Raw genomic sequence first — 18,129 nt, 5'->3', positions numbered from 1 at the left:
CTTCATCCCACCCACTGCTGCATAGCTGAGCTATTGGCCTCCCCAGTTTAATCAGGGAGACAAACCTCACTTTGTGGAGGAAATGCTCAACACGCTGCTAACGTAGCATACAACCTTTTTTATTTCATTTAAGCACTCATTAATGGTCTCATTCATATTTTCCATAAACCTCCCTCCCTCCCAAAGCCTGTCCTAGCCTGATGTATGTCTATAATACGTCTGTTCAGCTCTGTGTTTCTCAGCAGAAGAATGTTTGTATGATTCTGTCAACTCTGCTAACCCCGCCCCATTAACCCCCGCATGTCCTACAGGTCAGGGCCTGCTCGCAGGGGAGGCCCCCTCCCTCTCCCCCCAGCAGGAGGTGCAGCTGAAGTTCTTGCTGACGGGGCTGTTGTCCGGTTTGCCCCTGCCCCCCTTCTGCCTCCGCATGTGTCCTCCGCTCACCACCAAGAACATCAGCCACTACCAGCCGCTGTTGGCCGTGGGTGAGTACTACAGCTTCGCCCTCAGCTCCATGACTGGGGTTAGTGGAACAGTTACTGTACACAAACACACTCGCAATACATGAAAGTATTAGAGAACACTTGGTGGTTCTACAAAGATTGCTGTGAGTTGCGTATCCAATACCACAAAGTAAAAAGGTCTGCTGTTGGATCTGTCTGCTTATGTGCCTGAGGTCCTGGATGTTAGGGAGTCAGGTGGCTGAGCGGTGAGGGAGTCGGGCTAGTAATCTGAAGGTTGCCAGTTCGATTCCCCGGCTGTGCCAAAATATGTTGTGTCCTTGGGCAAGGCACTTCACCCTACTTACCTCAGGGAGAATGTCCCTGAACTTACTGTAAGTCGCTCTGGATAAGAGCGTCTGCTAAATGACTAAATGTTGTCCTCATGTTGTGGAGACATGAGTGAGACATACTAACATGTGTGCGATTCATGTGCAGATGGATATCCATCAGTTTGAAGTCTGTCAAAGTAGAATACAGTTTTTGATAGGATGATTAGTGAGGTGAGTTTGTGCCTCTCTGTGGCTCTGTTCTGAAGGACTCTGCTCTGGGATGCAGCAGATGATGTCTCTATGGCGGTCGAGCAGTCAAGTGGCTATTCACTTGCAGGATCGTTGAGATGTTTTGTTGGTTCAGCTGGTAGGCTAAGAAGCTAAGTGTTGAGAGAGATTGTGTCGCCATGACTAATGTTCCCATCCATTCGCGTTTTTTAGCCAGGATAACAAATTGATTCCCTACAAGTGACCCCAATGACTCATGGAGTATAACACTTCCTGTTCATGGGGCTGCCTTTGACAGCCTTCTGGCACCCTCCCCTCCTCCTCCTCTTCCTCCACCCCTCCTCCTCCCCTCCTATTTCCCAGGTAGGGGGAAGAGATTTACTGCAGCACCCAATCAATCTGCAGACCGGTCAATATTTAACCCAGGCTAGACAGAGCTTACAGTCTCCTGGGATCAGGTTTCTCTCCTCACTCCCGAAGGATTCTTGGATCGTTATTTTACGGTGTAAAAGCACCCTGGGAAAGCCAGGCGGTTTTACACCTTCCTGTGAGGTTCAAATAAAGCAGATGAGTTTGATGTTTGAAGCACTGGGGGTTGAAATTGCCATTCTCAGACCCATTCAAGTTAGACTGAAGGCAGGGGTCTTCCTACTCCTCACTCCTCCCCCTTATCTTCATCAGACAGTCTTCCTCACCTGTCCTCCCCTGCCCCCTCTCCTCATGCCTCCTTCCTCTGGTCCCTCCACCCAATCACTCTCCTATCCCTCCCTCCTACCTCCCTTTATCTCCCTCCACTCCCTCCCTCCACCCCATTACTCTCCTACCCCTCCCCTCCTCCCTCCCCCAGGATTTGTGCCTGTTGTCTGACAGGCTGGCTACACCTACAGCCATGCCTGTCTGAGCATCATGTCTGAGAAGCTGTAATCTGGGGCCTGACAGCTCTATTACAGGAAGGTACAGGGCTCTCTACACCCCCTAACACCTCCCCCCCCCCCCTCTCTCTCTCACACAAACACACTCACTCTCACACATACACACACACACACACAGGTATGCAAACATAGACACCACACTGTAGCGGGGTTTGCTCGTGTTAGGATATAAATACTTAATCTATGATAAAGTCTCGGGGCACCACCCTAATATTGGTTTTAGGACATTATGGGATCCTATGTTTAATATGTAATAATGTTTAATGTCTTATCTTTAGGAATGAATTTGTTCTAAGTGTAGAGCCAATCGTAACATCAGTGAACACGCATGTCAAAATATCTTTTGGCATCAGATGGCTGAGCGGTTAGGGAATCGGGCTAGTAATCAGAAGGTTGCCAGCTGTGGAAAATGACGTTGTGTCCTTGGGCAAGGCACTTCACCCTGCTTGCCTCGGGGGAATGTCCCTGTACTGACTGTAAGTCGCTCTGGATAAGAGCGTATGCTAAATGACTAAATGTAAATGTATGAACAAGTTAGATTATGGGTTTGATATGAGAGATTGGTTTCAATGAACAGAATGAAATGGTTTAACTTAACGAAAGACAGAAATTGTACAGTCAATGATTACATCCTTACAAATCATAAACAGAGCTCACGCCAATGCCATGTCGGGGAGGAAAGTGCGTTAGGCATAGTTACGTTTGATCAGGGGTTGATCAATGATGTTGAGGGCGGTTCGCGCCAAAGGTCCATTTGAAGAATCTGAAGTCAAAGCGCGGCTGTGCTGCAAGGTCATGTGACTGAGTCTGCGGGATCTCAGTCGTCGCGTTTTTGGTTCTTCTGTTGAAATGTCCAGATAGTGACGCGTTCACTATGAAGTTGAATCTCAGGCGAAGCTTGGCGACATCCTTTGGAACGCCAATCCTGATGGCGTTCATGCCATTGTCGGTTTCGCTGGAGTCAGAGATTGATGGTCATCTTTGAGTTTTATGCAGTTCAGAGTTCGAGGGAGGACCTGACTGGGGGTTAGACGTTGATTGGGGGAAGCTGGGTTCTCAACTCCCCCCTCCTTCCTTCACACCTACCAACAGTGTGATCTGATCTCTGGCTGGTTCACAAGATATTGCTTCAAATATTGTTCTGGACATCTTGGTACAGTTACAAAATATAGTTGAATGATTGTTTTATTTTGTCAGCTTTGTGTAGATACCAAGAATGACTTGGTTATCTTTCAGGAAGAAGGAGTAGTTAAGATCAAGAATCAAGATTTCAGTAAACACAACATTAAAACAAAGTAACAAGCATTACACAAATATTCCTCTCATAATTCTTCACCTTCTACTCTTGTGGTAAAGGTGAAGTCTCAAGAACTTTCCTCAAAAGTTCTGATTAAGGTATGTTAGGGGTGGATTGGGGAGGTCCCCCTCAACTCTATGGTTTCTTTACATCAGCATACTGAGGGTGTCAAAAGGGCTGATTAGGTTTGTCTGATGTGATTGAATCACTCTTTAGGTGTGACAAGATGTTGGCTCCGTGTGGTCTTGCTGACCTCACTACAACACCACCTAGTCATTTGGCTGCAGCAGATCTGATTCATCTGCAGCAGATCTGATTCATCTGCAGCAGATCTGATTCATCTGCAGCAGATCTGATTCATCTGCAGCAGATCTGATTCATCTGCCATGGTGGCCCTGGCAGGCTTTCATTGTTGAACTGTTTTCCACAGCAAATAAAGGCATCATTCTATAGTCTGAATCAAGCCAGTTCAGCTTGAGCACTTTAATGGATTTTAATGGATTTGGAAAGCAGAAAGAGCAGGTCCTGCCGAAAGGAAGATATTGAACATATTGAATTGACAAGAAAACTTCCTGAGCCGTGAGAACAAAACAGTAAGGCGAGCTCCAGCAGGCATGAGGATCACTTCTATATCCATATATCCAGTTAGAATCACTTCTATATCCATATGTCCAGTTAGAATCACTTCTATATCCATATGTCCAGTTAGAATCACTTCTATATCCATATGTCCAGTTAGAATCACTTCTATATCCATATGTCCAGTTAGAATCACTTCTATATCCATATGTCCAGTTAGAATCACTTCTATATCCATATGTCCAGTTAGAATCGCTTCTATATCCATATGTCCAGTTAGAATCACTTCTATATCCATATGTCCAGTTAGAATCACTTCTATATCCATATGTCCAGTTAGAATCACTTCTATATCCATATGTCCAGTTAGAATCATTTCTATATCCATATGTCCAGTTAGAATCACTTCTATATCCATATGTCCAGTTAGAATCACTTTTATTCCTGCCTTCATCTCTCCCTCCCTTCATCCCTGCTTCCATTCCTCTCTCCAGTGCTGCTATCGGACTTCATAAAGTAGCTCCTGTGATAGCAGCTGGAGCTGCGACCCTGGTTAGCAGTGTTGCAGAGGGCTGGCACGTGGCACACCTGCTGGCTATACCTCTGCCAGATGAACCACTCAGTTCAATTTGTAGGACTGTTTTCCTCAGGTCATTACTTACAATCTCCTAGTTTGATACATCTTTTTTTCCGTGTTAATTCCCAACATTTAGTTCATTTCCGACAAGAATGTGAACTCTGAACCTTGTACGTTTTGTTGATGAGTTGTCTGGTCAGGCCCATCAGACTGGCTGTGAGTCCCTTGGAGGGTCTCACGGTAGCTAGGCTCTAACTCCTGCTGGTGTTTCTGAGGAGTAGAGTTGGCGTGAGGCTCATGAAGAGACGAGGCTCTGATTACAGCACTGAGAGGGCTGTCACACTGCACCTCTCTACCTCTCAGCTTGATTACTGAAACTGTGGGTACTCTCCCCTCTGTCTGTCTCTGTCTGTCTCTCCTCCTCAGGCACCAGTAATGGATCGGTGCTGGTGTACAACCTGACCAGCGGCCTGCTGCACAAGGAGCTGAGCGTCCACTCCTGTGAAGTCAAGTGAGACCCCCCCCCCACACACACACACACACACTAACACACGTCTGTAGCAGGGTCTACACCATGGGGGGGTCTGTAGCAGGTAGGGGGGGTCTGTTGCAGGTGGGGGGTCTGTAGCGAGGGGTCTACACCAGGGTGGTTAGGGTTAGGTTTATGGTCTACACCAGGGTGGTTAGGGTTAGGTTTGTGGTCTACACCAGGGTGGTTAGGGTTAGGTTTGTGGTCTACACCAGGGTGGTTAGGGTTAGGTTTGTGGTCTATACCAGGGTGGTTAGGGTTAGGTGTGTGGTCTACACCAGGGTGGTTAGGGTTAGGTGTGTGGTCTACACCAGGGTGGTTAGGGTTAGGTTTGTGGTCTACACCAGGGTGGTTAGGGTTTGTGGTCTAAATCAGGGTTGTTATGGTTAGGTTTGTGGTCTACATCAGGGAAAAACACCAACAGGGAGCAAACCTTTCTTTGTTACCTTCCATTCTCCCACCAACACAGAAACTATTTCACTGTGATTAATTAAGTGCTAGATTAAATCAATTATGTCGTTAAGAGATTGATTGGGAGAAAACACCATCCATCCAAGCAGAGGCACAAAGTCTTCTTAATTGAAGAAGTTGCTCTCTATAATACATGCAACAAACTTTCACAGTTGTGTGTGATTGGCTAGCTGTATGAATGATGGATGGATGAATGATGGATGAATGATTGAGTGGATGATGCTGAATGAATGACTGGATGGATGAATGATGGATGGATGATGCTGGATGAATGACTGGATGAATGGCTGGATGGATGATGGATGGATGGATGAATGACTGGATGGTTGATACTAGAGGGATGGATGGATGACTGGATGGATGATGCTGGATGGATGGATGAATGACTGGATGGTTGATACTAGAGGGCTTGTGCTGTCTTCTTGCTCATCTTAAGTATCAGTAGAAAAATATTCCCTCCGGTTCCCCCTCCAACATCCTATAATGAATCTACCTGTCAGCTGTCACTCACATCACATTGACATCCCACTGAGGGCTCACAGTTGTACTAATGTATATGTGTGTATATGCAAACACACACACAGACAGTGGTGTCAGCTTTAATCTTCTCCTTACAAAAATATGTGTGTATGCGCTTCTTCCCCCTGCAGACCTGGCAGGGCAGCGTGCTGTAGCATATTAAGAGGAGATATTAACTGAAATGTGATAGGTAGACAGGGATCAGTATGGTAATGAGCTCGAATGTGATGGGTAGACAGGGATCAGTATGGTAATGATCTCTCTAACCACCCTGTTTCAGCAGGGCAGGACTACTTAGCATCTCATCTGCATGTGCGTTTAACATTGACTCACAGCAGTGTCCCATGCTGTGCCTCCTCACTGTGTTTGTGTTGTTGAGAACTTGTTCTTAATGTGTGTGTGTTCCTTCCACAGGGGAATTGAATGGGTGAGTCTCACCAGCTTCCTGTCTGTGGCCACCTCTGCCCCCAACAACATGGGCATGGTAAGGAATGAGCTCCAGCATGTGGACCTGCCCACAGGTGAGACTCGCACACACACACATAGGGTTACGCACACATGCACACAACCACTCGGACTTCCCAGATCCAAATTCAGATCCCTCATCTCCTCTCTCCCAGTTGAGTGTGTTTCTCTGACTTGAGTGTGTTTCTCAGACTTACATTTACATTTAGCAGACGCTCTTATCCAGAGCGACTTACAGTAAGTACAGGGACATTCCTCCTCAAGGCAAGTAGGATGAAGTGCCTTGCCCAAGGACACAACGTCGTTTGGCACAGCCGGGAATCGAACCAACAACCTTCTGATTAATAGCCCGACTCCCTAACCGCTCAGCCATCTGACCCTAACCCTGTGTTTCTCTGACTTGAGTGTGTTTTGTTCAGACTGTGCTGCTCTCTCATTACCTGGGGCCGGTTGCACAAAACACCTTAAGTTTTTTCCTTAATTATGACACTTAAGGGTAAATTTCTCTTTAGCTAAGGGATTCACTTAAGGGTGTTGCACAGAATCCCTTAAATGGTTTCCTTAGCTAAGGTGAAACGTTAAGGGATTTACTACATTGAACGTGATTTCACAGCAGTAAAATTTGACTGTTTTCACGGAGACCGCGTTTGTTCAGTTGTATTGCTAGTGCATCACCTTACAAAAGCTAGAGATTGTTAGCTCTAGTTTAGCTCTAGCTAGACCTACGAAAAAAAATTAAGAAAAGAAGGCAAGAAAACCAAATTGATCAGAGGAGGAAAAATATTGTGCTTCTACAGGAATACAACAAAAGAAAGCACATACTAAAAAGTAAATTTGATCCACAAATAACTGCAAACAAAAAACAACAAATGTAGGACGAAACTGCAACAAAAATAAACTCAAGAAGTTTTGTGAAGCGGTCAATTCAAGAAAAAAAAAAATATATAGGCTATGATAACTTGACTGTTATGTCCAAAAAAGAGATAACTAAAGAGATAACCAATTACAGGTCCAATAAAACTGGTGATATCAATTTTACTTGTAGGTCTTGTTGCTACACAGTAACGTTTAAGTGAGAGCTAGCTTACTTCTTCAGGAGTAAGCTAGCTTAGGAGTTCAAACTGTGTAGATCAAAATTAGATCAACAGTTACTCTGCATTTACTGGCGTGAGTCTAGCTACTGACAGCATATTAATAGCCTTCATGTTTAGACTGCAGCACAGGAGCCTAACAGTGTGCTAGGTGTGGGATGGCTTAATTTATCTCCATAAACTCGGCCATGTTGCGATAAAGAATAAGTCAGAGGTACCTTAAAGATCCTGTAAAGCAGATTCCATGATTGGCTTCTCAATGCATTATATACGTGTGAAATGAGTTCCTGAAAGCAAGTGCAAAGCGCAAAAACTTTGACGCACTGAAATGTGGAGTTAGACCGTTGAACAGTTTCTCTTCCGTTTTCAGCTCAGGTTTTGTATAGGCGGAGCCAAAACCTGACTGATCTACGTCACAGCGACCTATCTACGTCAGATCACAGACCGTTGCATTCTGTTACTCAGCTGGTACGATGCAAAGACAAAGTAATTAATATATAATACACTCAGAGACTTCTGGTAGATCTGTTCTGATATCAGCAATTGATTTAGCTAGTGTTGCTGTTGTTGCTAAATTCAATAAATTCGAGGGGGCGGAGCTTCAGCTCCTTCAGGCGACACGCCCCTCCAGTCTCAAGCAGAGAAGACTGCAGATTTTTTCACAATTTCAAAGCCTAATTTAACATACTTGTCTGTTTTTTTTTTTCATTCGAATTTGGATGGGTAGTTAACAACACATTCTTCTGTGGTGTGATGAACTTAAAACTCATTTTCAATTCCACTTTACAGGATCTTTACATTTTTTTCCTTACTGTGTTTGCTAAGGGCTTTTGTGCAATGCTTTAAAGAACTTTAAGGGAATCCTTAATTATAAGACCAAGATAAGGAGAAAACCTTAAATACTTAAGGGAACATTTAAGGAAACCTTCACTCTGACTTTAAGGAAAATCTTATCTGAAGGTGTTTTGTGCAACCGGCCCCTGAGGCCTGTGAGGCCTGTGGACACACACAAACCTCTTCAGCTGTAAGAGACTTCCTGAGGCTGTATATAGGATGGCTCTCTTACATCTAGAAGGGTCAGGGTTAAGGTCTTTGCACACTGAGTCTGAAATTCGTGTCCGAAATGTTTGCCCGGTAAAAAATAAATACGACCTCACGTTATGTCAATCACGCTTACACACTGCCTCCGAAACATTCGTCTGTCAAAAGTTTGGATCGGGTTCGATTTTCTGCGTTTTTCGCATCCATAGCCAGCATTGTTTGAGTTTTTTGACAATTTAGAGCCATCAAATTTTTAGGCCGACGATTACGAAAAAACGCATACGAAAACTTTGCACTCAGTGTGCAAAGACCTTTAGGGTCAAGGTTAGGGTTAGGACCAGGACCCAGGAGTTAAGAGTTTGGAGTTAATGGCATACCCCCCCCATCCTTCCGGAGACTGTCCTCCTCCTCACCCCAGAGACTCTCCTCCTCCTCACCCCAGAGACTCTCCTCCTCCTCACCCCAAAGACTCCCCTCCTCCTCACCCCAGAGACTCTCCTCCTCCGCCCTCCAGAGACTCTCCTCCTCCCCCCATAGACTCTCCTCCTCCTCCCCCCAGAGACTCTCCTCCTCCTCACCCCAGACTCTCCTCCTCCTCCCCCCAGAGACTCTCCTCCTCCTCACCCCAGACTCTCCTCCTCCTCCCCCCAGAGACTCTCCTCCTCCTCACCCCAGACTCTCCTCCTCCTCACCCCAGACTCTCCTCCTCCTCACCCCATAGACTCTCCTCCTCCTTATCCCAGAGACTCTCCTCCTCCTCCCTCCAGAGACTCTCCTCCTCCCCCCAGAGACTCTCCTCCTCCTCCCCCCAGAGACTCTCCTCCTCCTCCCCCCAGAGACTCTCCTCCTCCTCCCCCAGAGACTCTCCTCCTCCTTACCCCAGAGACTCTCCTCCTCCTCCCCCCAGAGACTCTCCTCCTCCTTACCCCAGAGACTCTCCTCCTCCTCCCCCCAGAGACTCTCCTCCTCCTTACCCCAGAGACTCTCCTCCTCCTCCGCCCCCCAGAGACTCTCCTCCTCCTCCCCCCAGAGACTCTCCTCCTCCTCCCCCCAGAGACTCTCCTCCTCCTTACCCCAGACTCTCCTCCTCCTCCCCCCAGAGACTCTCCTCCTCCTTACCCCAGAGACTCTCCTCCTCCTCCCCCCAGTGACTCTCCTCCTCACCCCCCCAGAGACTCTCCTCCTCCTCCCCCCAGAGACTCTCCTCCTCCTCCCCCAGAGACTCTCCTCCTCCTCCGCCCTCCAGAGACTCTCCTCCTCCTCCCCCCAGAGACTCTCCTCCTCCTCCCCCAGAGACTCTCCTCCTCCGCCCTCCAGAGACTCTCCTCCTCACCCCCCCAGTGACTCTCCTCCTCCCCCAGAGACTCTCCTCCTCCTCCCCCCAGAGGGCTGATGACTGTTGCTTTGGTGATCCAGTCATGACTTCTCCAGAACTCAAGTTTGTTGATCGCCCTCTCTTTCCCTCCATGTCTCTCTCTCTCCCCAGGCAGGTGCTTCGCATTCCGAGGTGAGCGAGGGAATGACGAGCCGGCCATTGAGATGATTAAAGTGTCGCATCTGAAGTAAGTAACCCTGCATACATACACATTTTCCCAAACCTGCCCGAAGCTGTTCCTGCCCCTGCCCCTGTACCTGCCCCTCTACTTGCCAGGCAGTACCTGGGGGTGTTGATGTGTGTGTCGCCCCCTGCAGGCAGTACCTGGTGGTGGTGTTCAGAGACAAGCCTCTGGAGCTGTGGGACGTGAGGACCGGCAGCCTGCTGAGGGAGATGGCCAAGAACTTCCCAACTGTCACCGCACTGGTACAGCACACATTCACTCACGCACACGCACACTCACACACACACTCACTCACACACACACACACACTCACTCACTCACACACACACACACACACACACACACACACACACACACACACACACACTCACACTCACACTCACACTCACACACAAACACACACATGTCACCTTATATATCCTGGGGTTTTGCCCATACGTATCCTGGGTTTTTTTGTGCTGGTTGAGCCAATTGAAGGGTTGGTCTAGATATTCCCCTCAGCTAAGAAGCAGCTTCATCAGCTAAAAGGCTCCTAAAGGAGAGTGCAGGTTGCAGCAGTGAGACTGGGAGGAACAGCCACCTTAATAATACATGCTCTCCAAGCCCTAATTGCTTCTGCATTTCCATATTGATGCTGGCCAGGCCAGCCACATCAGGCCAGCCACATCAGGCCAGCCACATCAGGCCAGACACATCAGGCCAGCCACATCAGGCCAGCCACATCAGGCCAGCCACATCAGGCCAGCCACATCAGGCCAGACACATCAGGCCAGACACATCAGGCCAGACACATCAGGCCAGCCACATCAGGCCAGACACATCAGGCCAGCCACATCAGGCCAGCCACATCAGGCCAGCCACATCAGGCCAGACACATCAGGCCAGACACATCAGGCCAGACACATCAGGCACACACGCGCGCGCGCGCGTGTGTGTGTAGAGACAGTGCGTGTGCGTGTAGAGACAGTGTGTGTGTAGGCTGGGTGTGACTTGCATTAGTTTGTATTCCCCTGTTACCGTGTTGATAAGCATCCTTAATGGAGTGGTCATCAAGGTTTGTGTGTGTACAGGAGTGGTCCCCCTCCCACAACTTGAAGAGTCTTAAGAAGAAGCAGATGGCTGCTCGGGAGGCCATGGTCCGACAGACGGTGTCGGACGCGGAGCAGAGCGTGGAGTCCTCGGTCATCAGGTCAGGGGTCATCAGGTCAGGGGTCATCATACATGCTCCTCTGTTGGCTGTTATCAAGTTCTCAATGTGTTTGTGTGTGTGTGCAGCCTTCTCCAGGACGCTGAGAGCAAGTCAGAGACGAGCCAGGCCATTTCAGCCCGAGAACACTTTGTGTTCACAGACACAGACGGACAGGTGTACCACATCACCGTGGAGGGAAACACAGTGAAGGACGGAGCACGCATCCCCCCGGACGTACGCACTGCCTCCTCCCGACCCCCCCCCCCCTTTTCTTTCTCTCTCCTCCTCCTACCTCATGGGAGAACTATCCACATCTTGTTTTCTCTCTGGCTTTTGTGTGTGTGTTTGGAGGGGGGGGGGGCTGTGTGTGTGTGTGTGCATTCTCATGTTTGTGTGGGCCTGTTAGCACTAGCTATTGGCACCGCTGTCTTAACTTAACAGCCTCTAGAACGACCAACCAGCCTCTTTATCCTGCTTTAATATGACAGCAGACATGCTGTAGGATCTCTCTGGCATCACCCCTCCCTCCCTCCACCCCCCCCCCCCCCCCCCCCCCCCCCCCACACACACACACACACACACACACACACTCAGTGTCCTAGATTTGAAGTATTGCTGGTCTCTTCTGGTTGTTGGTTGTGACTCAGGCTCAGGTGACATCCTGTTTCTGCCTTCACAGCATCTAGCTCAAAGATGTCCATCTCTATCTTATGTTCAAGCCTCCCCTCTCCCTGGCTCTCTGGCTAGGGTTAGGACTAAGGTTAGGCTAGGGTTAGGGTGGGGAGGCAGGGAGGCAGGCAGGCAGGGAGATGGTGCAGGTTTGTGCAGACCTTATTCAGACTTGGGGATTTAAAGCTCTATTCAGTCGTATATAGGCGTATTTAGGAATTAGCATATTTCAAAACTTCTTATCAGCTTCCTATCTTGGAAAGGAAACTTGGATTGAAAACTCTTAAACACTTCAGTTTCCTACAATAATTTCACACATGCTGACTGTACCGTGAGTTTATAAAGCTGTGCTATAAATGTAATGTGGTTGGCATTTGCTTTCCTCCGCAGTGCTCTCTCCTAATGCTGTCTTAGTCTGAGTCAGCACCCTCTGAGTGTGTTTACACCTCCCTCTCTGCCTAAACACCCTGGTGGATATGAAGAGTGTGTGGCTGAAGCGTGGCACCTCCACAGATACATCTCTCTCTTGGTTGCACTTATCACTTGTCTCTTCAGCTCCACCCTGAGCAGTCTCTCTGGCCAGGCTGTCTGCAGTCAGGTGTAGACTGTGGACACCTGCCAGGCTGTCTGTCCATGTGTCTGCAGTCAAGTGCAGACTTGCTTGTCATGCTACAGTAGGGTGGATACAGTAGGGTGGATACAGTAGGGTGGATACAGTAGGGTGGATACAGTAGGGTGGATACAGTAGGGTGGATACAGTAGGGTCCTACCAGCTAGCTCATTCGCTAACCCTTTTTGTACTCTGCGTGTAGGTCGTCTCTGAGATGCTTGGCGAGGTTAGAAGTATTTCCTCCCTTGCATGACACTGTTTAATAGCACTTTATACAAATAGGTTTCGAAATGTCTGTGTGTTTGCCATCAGTGTCAGCTCTGTAGGCAAAGTAGTCCCACAGTAGACTTCAGAAACCCCAAGTACCGAACATTGGGAAATTCTAATACCGAACCGTTTTTAACCAAAAAAGTACCAACAGTTAGTACCGTGCAACACTAAGAGGATTAGAAGGGTTGGAAGGGTTAGGAGGGTTGGGAGGGTTAGGAGGGTTGGAAGGGTTGGGAGGGTTAGGAGGGTTAGGAGGGTTGGGAGGGTTAGGAGGGTTAGGAGGGTTGGGAGGGTTGGGAGGGTTAGGAGGGTTAGGAGGGTTGGGAGGGTTGGGAGGGTTGGGAGGGTTAGGAGGGTTGGGAGGGTTGGGAGGGTTGGGAGGGTTGGGAGGGTTGGGAGGGTTGGGAGGGTTGGGAGGGTTAGGAGGGTTAGGAGGGTTAGGAGGGTTGGGAGGGTTGGGAGGGTTAGGAGGGTTGGGAGGGTTGGGAGGGTTGGGAGGGTTAGGAGGGTTAGGAGGGTTAGGAGGGTTGGGAGGGTTGGGAGGGTTAGGAGGGTTAGGAGGGTTGGGAGGGTTGGGAGGGTTAGGAGGGTTGGGAGGGTTGGGAGGGTTAGGAGGGTTGGGAGGGTTAGGAGGGTTGGGAGGGTTAGGAGGGTTGGGAGGGTTAGGAGGGTTAGGAGGGTTGGGAGGGTTAGGAGGGTTAGGAGGGTTGGGAGGGTTGGGAGGGTTGGGAGGGTTGGGAGGGTTGGGAGGGTTAGGAGGGTTAGGAGGTTGGTTAAGCTGCTCAGGGTTAGGGTTAGGGTTAGGGTTAGGGTTAGGAGGGTGGTTAAGCTGCTCAGGCCTGCTGCTGTGTGTGCTGCAGGGCAGCATGGGGAGTATCGCCTGCATCGCGTGGAAGGGAGACACCCTCGTCCTGGGGGACGTGGACGGAAACCTCAACTTCTGGGACCTGAAGGCCCGACTGTCCAGGTGACTCACCTGTCCTCTCCTTCCACCTGCGGGTCTGTGTGTGTGTGTACAGTATGAGTGTGCACAGTATGAATATGGGTGTGTGTGCACAGTATGAGTGTGTACAGTATGAATATGGGTGTGTGTGTGTACAGTATGAGTGTGTACAGTATGAGTGTGCACAGTATGAATATGGGTGTGTGTGTACAGTATGAGTGTGTACAGTATGAATATGGGTGTGTGTGTACAGTATGAGTGTGTACAGTATGAGTGTGTACAGTATGAATATGGGTGTGTGTGTACAGTATGAGTGTGTGTACTAAGTGTGTGAGTGTGTACAGTATGTGTACAGTATGAGTGTGTGTAATGTGTGTACAGTGTGTGTAGTATGAGTTTGTGTGTTTTTGTACAGTATGTGTGTGTGTGTGTACAGTGAGAGTGTGTGTGTGAGTGTCCATTTGGAACTTCTTGGTGTTGCTCTTCCAGGGGCATTCCGACCCACCGGGGCTGGGTAAAGAAGATCCGCTTTGCCCCGGGGAAGGGCAACCAGAAGCTGCTGGTCATGTACACAGACGGAGCTGAGGTCTGGGACACCAAGGAGGTGAGTCCGTCCTCAAACCTCTCTCAGGACACCCTGACCCACCTGCCCAGACCCTGACCCACCTGCCCAGACCCTGACCCACCTGCCCAGACCCTGACCCACCTGCCCAGACCCTGACCCAGCTGCCAAGATCCTGACCCACCTTCCCAGACCCTGACCCACCTGCCCACACCCTGACCCACCTGCCCAGACCCTGACCCACCTGCCCAGACCCTGACCCACCTGCCCAGACCCTGACCCAGCTGCCAAGATCCTGACCCAGCTGCCAAGATCCTGACCCACCTTCCCAGACCCTGACCCACCTGCCCAGACCCTGACCCACCAGCCCAGACCCTGACCCACCTGCCCAGACCCTGACCCACCTGCCCAGACCCTGACCCACCTGCCCAGACCCTGACCCACCTGCCCACACCCTGACCCACCTGCCCAGACCCTGACCCACCTGCCCACACCCTGACCCACCTGCCCAGACCCTGACCCACCTGCCCAGACCCTGACCCACCTGCCCACACCCTGACCCACCTGCCCAGACCCTGACCCACCTGCCCAGACCCTGACCCACCTGCCCACACCCTGGCATTCTAGTAGCAGACAACTCAGGAAGGACTCTGCGGTTAGGGTTAGAGTTAGGGTTAGCACATCCACCGAAGATTAAGGAGCGCAGCAACTACTGTTCTTATGTTGTAGTCCCGTCCTGAGTTTACTAATGACCTCTAATCCCAACAGGTGCAGATGGTGAGCAGCCTGCGGATTGGTCGGAACGTGAACTACCGTATCCTGGACATTGATTGGTGCACGTCAGACAAGGTGACCTTGGCCTCGGATGACGGCTGCATCCGTGTGCTGGAGATGGCCATGAAGTCTGCCAGCTACCGCATGGATGAGCAAGACCTGACCGGTGAGGGGGGGAAAGAGGACAGGGGAGAGAGTGAGAGAGTGGACAGGGGAGGGGAGAGAGGGGAGAGGGTGAGAGATTGGACAGGGGAGGGGAGAGAGGGAGGAGAGAGGAGAGAAGGGAGGAGAGAGGGAGAGAAGGGGCGAAGAGAGAAGGGATGGGAGCCAGAGAAGGGAGGGGGGAGAGAGAGAGAAGGGGGAGAGAGAAGGGAGGGGAGAGAGAGAGAGAAGGGGGGTAGAGAGAGCAGATGGGAGAGCAGACGATTTTCAGTGCACCCGGAAGTCTGTTTCAATGCGGCCGAAAGTCTGTTCATTGTAAAGGGCAGAGCTACTTTTTGCCAAATTCTTCAGCACGTTTGCTCCACCAGACAAATCAAATCAAAATTAAAAAAAGTGATCCTTGAAAGACAGAAATAAATTGCAGGCCACAAAGTTGCTATTTAACAAAAAAAAATAGGAGCACAACTGTTTGAAATGAGGTTTTCCTAATGTGATTTTATAACTGGATGATGAATTATTTAGGAAAAGCTGTGAAAAGAGGGTCCTGGAATTTGATAGAGTGCAAAGATTTCTTTCCATCTTCACAGCGATCAAATGAAGGTGCTCTGTGTTGCTAATGTTTCAAATCTGAACCAGCAAACGTGTTGAGGTATTTGGCAAAAAGTAGCTCTATATCCCTCTTGCAATGAACAGACTTTCGGCCGCATTGAAACGGACTCCCGGGTGCACTGAACTAAACTTCAGTGCACACAAAAAATCGTCTCTCTCCTCTCCCTTCTCTCTCTCTCCCCCTTCTAAATTCTAGGGTTAGGGTTCTGAATTAATGAATTACTAATTCAAATTAGTTATTTGAAAGTGTTAATTCAAGATGTTTTGGCATGACATCAGTACAAAAGTGCTAAAGAACAACTTATAAGTGCATGTGTATGAGTGTTTCATGGGGTAGCACAAGTGAGGAGTGCATGTGTATGAGTCGCTCTGGATAAGAGCGTCTGCTAAATGACTAAATGTAAATGTATGAGCAAGTTTTTCAGTAGTTTTGCCCTAGACGGCGTCTCATACATTTTTAAACCAATCAAATGTTCACATAAGTGGCTGCGATCAATATGTGATTTTGCTTTTCTCCTCCTCTCTCCCTCCTCCTCTCCCTCATATCCCTCCCCTCCCTCCCTTTCTCCCTCCTTCATATCCCTCCCCTCCCCCCTTTTTTCCCTCCTCTCTCCCTCCTCTCCCTCCTCTCCCTCCTTCTCTCCCTCATATCCCTCCTCTCTCCCTCACCTCCCTCCTCTACCTCCCTTTCTCCCTCCTCTCTCCTTCATATCCCTCCTCCTTCCCTCCCTTTCTCCCTCATATCCCTCATATCCCTCCTCTCTCCCTCCCTCCTTCTCTCCAGACCCAGTGTGGTGCCCCTACCTGCTGCTGCCCCGAGCTGCCCTCACCCTGAAGGCCTTCCTTCAGCTCCAGCCCTGGTCGGGCTCCTTCACCATGGACATCTCACAAGTGTACGTGCCCCTCCTCCTCTCATTCATTCTCTAGCTCCCTCTGCCTCCTCTCTTCTTCTAATTATCTTATTCTGTCCTCCCCACTGCCGTTCTCTGCCTCTCCTTATGTGTCCGGCTCTCTAACTGTCCTACCTGGATGTCCAGCTCCAGCTGATGGGTTCTCTCTGTCTGACCCCATGTATCTGTAGTGGCCGCCCACTTCACTTCCTGTTCATTTTATGTGCAGATGACTTCAAAGCTCCACATTAACTAATCCCAGGTCAGGTTTAATATCTCTCCTGTCTCTCCTCTTGCTCTCTCCTTTCTCTCTATCCCCTCTCTCCCCTCTGCTCTCTCTGGTCTCTAGTGATTACAGTGAAAAAGAGGAGATTAAAGGACTCATACAGGAGCAGCTCAACTCCATGTCCAAGTGAGTGAACATGAGAGACCTGTCCTGTCCTGAACATGAGAGACAGCCTCAGATGTGTGTGTGCAGTGTGTTTGTGTGTGTATGAAGGCATGGGAGTGTGTGTGTGTGTGCAGTGTGTTTGTGTGTGTATGAAGGCATGGGGGTGTGTGTGTGTGTGCAGTGTGTTTGTCATTGTGTGTGTGACCCTGTCCTGGGTTATTTAGTCTAGACAGCGGGGTTAGGGTTAGGGTTAGATCCAGCTCATCTTCTTTTGTCTCTTCCTGCTATTTGTGAGGTCCCTAAACTGACTTTGTGTATGTGTGTGTGTGTGTGTGTGTGTGTGTGTGTGTGTGTGTGTGTGTGTGTCCGTGTGTGCTTGTGTATGTATGTCCGTCCGTGTGTGTGTGTGTGTGTGTGTGTGTGTGTGTGTGTGTGTGTCCGTGTGTGCTTGTGTATGTATGTCCGTCCGTGTGTGTGTGTCTGATTGGCTCCCCAGTGACATGAAGAGTGTTCTCCAGGATCCAGAGCTCAACCTCCTGCAGCGATGCCTCCTGGTGTCACGGTGAGTACCAGTCACCACTCAGCCACCCTGCATCCTCCTCCTCTCCTGTCCCCCTCTCCTGTCCTCCTCTCCTGTCCTCCTCTCCTGTCCTCCTCTCCTGTCCTCCTCTCCTGTACTCCTCTCCTGTCCTCCTCTCCTGTCCACCTCTCCTGTACTCCTCTCCTGTCCTCCTCTCCTGTCCCCCTCTCCTGTCCTCCTCTCTTGTCCTCTCCTGTCCTCCTCTCCTGTCCTCCTCTCCTGTCCTCTCCTGTACTCCTCTCCTCCTGTCGTCCTCTCCTCCTGTCCTCCTCTCCTGTCCTCCTGCTCTCCTGCCCACACACACACACACTCACACACACACTGATTCACTGACACACACACACCTCTGATGGGTTGCAGTGTTTCCCTGCATTCTGAACGCTTTGTGAATGCTTCTGGGACCTGGATAAGTGTGAAAGG

General features: G+C 49.6%; 1 protein-coding gene across 1 annotated transcript in view; it reads left to right on the top strand.

The window, feature by feature from the left end:
- The window catches only part of wdr11 (WD repeat domain 11), a 36,900-nt gene that overhangs the window by 9,315 nt on the left and 9,456 nt on the right, over positions 1-18,129 (top strand). The window contains exons 10-22 of the mRNA XM_067236413.1: positions 312-485; positions 4,812-4,896; positions 6,319-6,425; positions 9,988-10,063; positions 10,194-10,302; positions 11,131-11,249; positions 11,336-11,483; positions 13,659-13,765; positions 14,231-14,345; positions 15,072-15,243; positions 16,633-16,741; positions 17,088-17,150; positions 17,626-17,691. Of these exons, the coding sequence (XP_067092514.1) occupies positions 312-485; positions 4,812-4,896; positions 6,319-6,425; positions 9,988-10,063; positions 10,194-10,302; positions 11,131-11,249; positions 11,336-11,483; positions 13,659-13,765; positions 14,231-14,345; positions 15,072-15,243; positions 16,633-16,741; positions 17,088-17,150; positions 17,626-17,691 (1,450 nt within the window). The remainder of the gene's footprint in view (positions 1-311; positions 486-4,811; positions 4,897-6,318; positions 6,426-9,987; positions 10,064-10,193; positions 10,303-11,130; positions 11,250-11,335; positions 11,484-13,658; positions 13,766-14,230; positions 14,346-15,071; positions 15,244-16,632; positions 16,742-17,087; positions 17,151-17,625; positions 17,692-18,129) is intronic.

The sequence above is a fragment of the Osmerus mordax genome, chromosome 5 (genome assembly GCF_038355195.1).
Source record: "Osmerus mordax isolate fOsmMor3 chromosome 5, fOsmMor3.pri, whole genome shotgun sequence".
NCBI lineage: Eukaryota > Metazoa > Chordata > Actinopteri > Osmeriformes > Osmeridae > Osmerus > Osmerus mordax.
Note: the sequence above shows the minus strand (reverse complement) of the source record. Positions and strands in the feature narration are given on the sequence as shown.